At 35.3% G+C, this 3,488-nt stretch overlaps 1 protein-coding gene across 1 annotated transcript in view; it reads right to left on the bottom strand.

The window, feature by feature from the left end:
- Window positions 1-2,716, bottom strand: part of CDS1 (CDP-diacylglycerol synthase (phosphatidate cytidylyltransferase) 1) — a 53,032-nt gene extending 50,316 nt beyond the window's left edge. The window contains exons 1-2 of the mRNA XM_011985447.1: window positions 2,609-2,716; window positions 2,180-2,307 (exon numbers count right to left, since the gene is read on the bottom strand). Of these exons, the coding sequence (XP_011840837.1) occupies window positions 2,180-2,307; window positions 2,609-2,716 (236 nt within the window). The remainder of the gene's footprint in view (window positions 1-2,179; window positions 2,308-2,608) is intronic.
- Between the last annotated feature and the right edge of the window lie 772 nt (window positions 2,717-3,488).

Raw genomic sequence — 3,488 nt, 5'->3', positions numbered from 1 at the left:
CGTGTCTTTGTTCTCACTGGTTTCAAAGAACATCTGTCTTTCTTCTCATTGGTTTCAAAGAACATCTTTATTTCTGCCTTCATTTCATTATGTACCCAGTAGTCATTCAGGAGCAGGTTGTTCAGTTTCCATGCAGTTGAGCGGTTTTGAGTGAGTTTCTTAATCCTGAGTTCTAGTTTGATTGCACTATGGTCTGAGAGACTTATAATTTCTGTTCTTTTACATTTGCTAAGGAGTGCTTTACTTCCAACTATGTAGTCAATTTTGGAAGAAGTGTGATGTGGTGCTAAGAAGAATGTATATTCTGTTGATTTGGGGTGGAGAGTTTTGTAGATGTCTACTGGGTCTGCTTGGTGCAGACCTAATAGTGACTTCAATTCCTAGATATCCTTATTAACTGTCAAGACAGTCTGTTTTCAATATTAGACCAAAAACAGGATAAAAATGTATAAAACAGATTACATGTAAAACATTCATGTAATCTTTGTAGAAAAGTTTCTTGAGAAGATTGAAACCATTATACTATCTACTGTTCATTTTCTAAAACCAATTCACTCATAAATAGCATAGATAAGAACACAGGCATTGAAGCCACAGTACTCAGGTTCAGAATGTGGTTCCATAACTTACTAGCTACATGACCCTTGATATATAATATCTGTCTACGTTTCCACATTTATATACTTGTGTTATGAGGTTGCCGTGAGAGTATTAGTTAACACATATAAAGTGCCTGAAGCAATGGTAGTACATAGTAAATGCTAAATAAATATTAGCTGCTAGTATTTGCTATTGTTACTTGACATCAGAAAAAAAAAAAACTTCCTGATTAAGGAAGATCTTATGAAAGACACATACAAATCTGGCATCATTCTTATAGAACATCAACTACACAAAATTTCAGGTCTGAGATAGACTTGATGAGATTTTAACACAAAGTAACATCTGTGAATTAGGTCATGAAAACAACTGGGAACAAGAACTATTAAAATAATCATGCTTTTAATAGCAGATCAAATATATGCTCTATTGGTCAAAAAGTATGAAAATTTTGCTTTTAACCAATGTATTGTAATATGGTTATCCCTTACAAAGTAAAAAAAAAGAAAAATTCATATTACATTTACTAGATACAACTAAACTAGTGGTTTTCAGACTGCAGGCTATGACCCAAGGGTAGTAAAATCCATTGAGTAAGTTACATGTAGCATTTTTTGTTCAATAACATAGAACAGCATCAAACAGAAAAGAAATCAGAGGGTATCACAGTAATGGGAAGAACTGTGTCATAACATTTTTGCAGCAGTTAAAATATACATTTGTGTGTCTTGGAATGTGGTATACAACGTATCTCTCACTGTGTCATAGTGTCAAAAAGTTGGGGAAACATTGTTCTTTCTATACCAATGTGTAACATTTCATACATTAATCTGGACAAAAGCTTAGGTTTATTTTGCTTTTATAAATTTTATAATTCATATTACTAAAGTATACAATGAAGGGTAATATAATTAGCTGAAATTTTGTGGTCATTAAACATTTTTAAATGTTGCACAAGTATAAAATGGTAATGGGTTGTGGAGTTTTAGACAATAATCTTAAACTCAGTTAAAAGAAAAAAAAAATACTGGCCTGGTGCCATGGCTTACACCTGTAATCCTAGCACTTTGGGTGGCCAAAGTGGGCAGACTGCTCGAGTCCAGGAATTCAGGACCAGCCTGGGCAATGTGGTGAAACCCCGTCTTATTTAAAAAAGAAAGAAAGAAAAGAAAAAAGAAAAAAATACCTATTTCTGTCTGGCATTTGAAAAATAGGGAACAGAGACTATGGAATTTTCTTTATTAGGTGTTCTAATACCAGAAAAAGCAACGTGACGTGGTAAATAGATCATAGACTTCAGAATCTGACAGCCCAAGGCAAGAATCCCCGGTCTGTATCTTACTAGCTCTGTAGCCTTCAACAAATAACCTCTCAGCCTTGGTTTTCTCGTACTTCACAAGGTTTTAAGGGTGGATACACATTAAATACATAGAACTATACCTCAGATATTAGGTGACCTCTTTGACCACCTAATACCATAGCTGGAAAACTTACAAAAAGCCAAATTTCTTACATGGACAATGATAACCTCAAAGCCTATCTTGTGCACTAAGATATACTCATCTTCATCCAATCATACCTGGAAGATAAACCAGATAGAGCTTTCTTGAGAATCTCAGGGGTTCTATCTGAGGATGCTGGAATTTCCGAAATATCAGAATCTGTTCTGGAATCCAAATCTCCATATCTGTCATCAATATCTGTTTCCTAAAATTAAAAAGACAAATTACTTTGCAAAATCATGTTTAGAAAAGCACATGCTTGCCAATACATTCATTTATTGCTCAGTGTGTCACATCTCAGTTACATAATCTGAAACAAAGAAACAATTATTAATTTATCTTGAGTATCTTAGCACTGTTATACTTCTTTGTTAGGAAAGTTTGATTATCTTTGCTAAAATCTACTATTAATAATATGAAGGATAACTTTGAACAAAAGGAGCTCCCATATTTTCTAAATCAGAAATATATCCCTAAAATCAGATACGTATTGTTTTGCCACTTACCTGGGAGATCCCGGTGTTAGTTCCATGTAGATTCTGATCGGCTGTTAAGAGTCCCTTTTTAAATTTGATTTCAATTAAACCATCAACAATAAGAGTAATATCTAACATGAGCATAGCATTTCACATATATTTTTAAACATTTCAACTTCCATCATTTTCATTAGATCCTCAAGAGAGAATCCCAATTGAAGCAGGTCAAATGGACCTCATCTCTATTTTACTGGTAGGTAAATTATGATCAACAGCATTTGGTGATGAGGTTTTTAAAGAAGTTATTTAAAACACAAACTGACTACTGAGTGCATGTACAGGAGCTACGTGAGGATGCTGGAGATGGCAGGGAGCTCTAGGCCTTTAGACAAAGGTGGTCACTGCAGAATTTCCAGGGATAGCGTGGTCAATGCAGTTTTCAAAACAGAAATGTCATCTAATGCTGTTTTAAAGTTACTCATTCTGCCATAAGTCTCCACTGCCATGTTCTTTCCTCTTCTACAACCTCTCCCTCCTCAGGCCCTACCCTTTCCATCCTATCCTGGCAACCTTCAGTTATGAGTGGTAAACACACAGACACCTTGGGAGAATGGCTTACAGAGGAGGAAACTGGAGTGAGGGCGTTGAAGTGGGATAGAGGAAAAAGAATATTCCCTGGAGGCAAATACAAATAGACAGAGCACTGAGCAGGATATAGAGCCTGAAATAATCTTAGGAATAAAAGCACCCAACAGTTCAGAATGTTGAGGATGTGCAATCCAAACTCAGCCCTTATTAGCTCCAAAACATCGGCAAATGTCACCGCCCCTTTGAACTGTTTCTTCATTCCTAAAATGAAGCATTTAGTACAGTGTCGAGGACTTAATAAATTCAAATAAGCAGTAAGATA

Source organism: Mandrillus leucophaeus, unplaced genomic scaffold, assembly GCF_000951045.1.
Source record: "Mandrillus leucophaeus isolate KB7577 unplaced genomic scaffold, Mleu.le_1.0 Scaffold283, whole genome shotgun sequence".
Lineage (NCBI taxonomy): Eukaryota > Metazoa > Chordata > Mammalia > Primates > Cercopithecidae > Mandrillus > Mandrillus leucophaeus.
The sequence above is the reverse complement of the archived record's forward strand: the minus strand, read 5'-3'. Positions and strand labels throughout refer to the sequence as shown.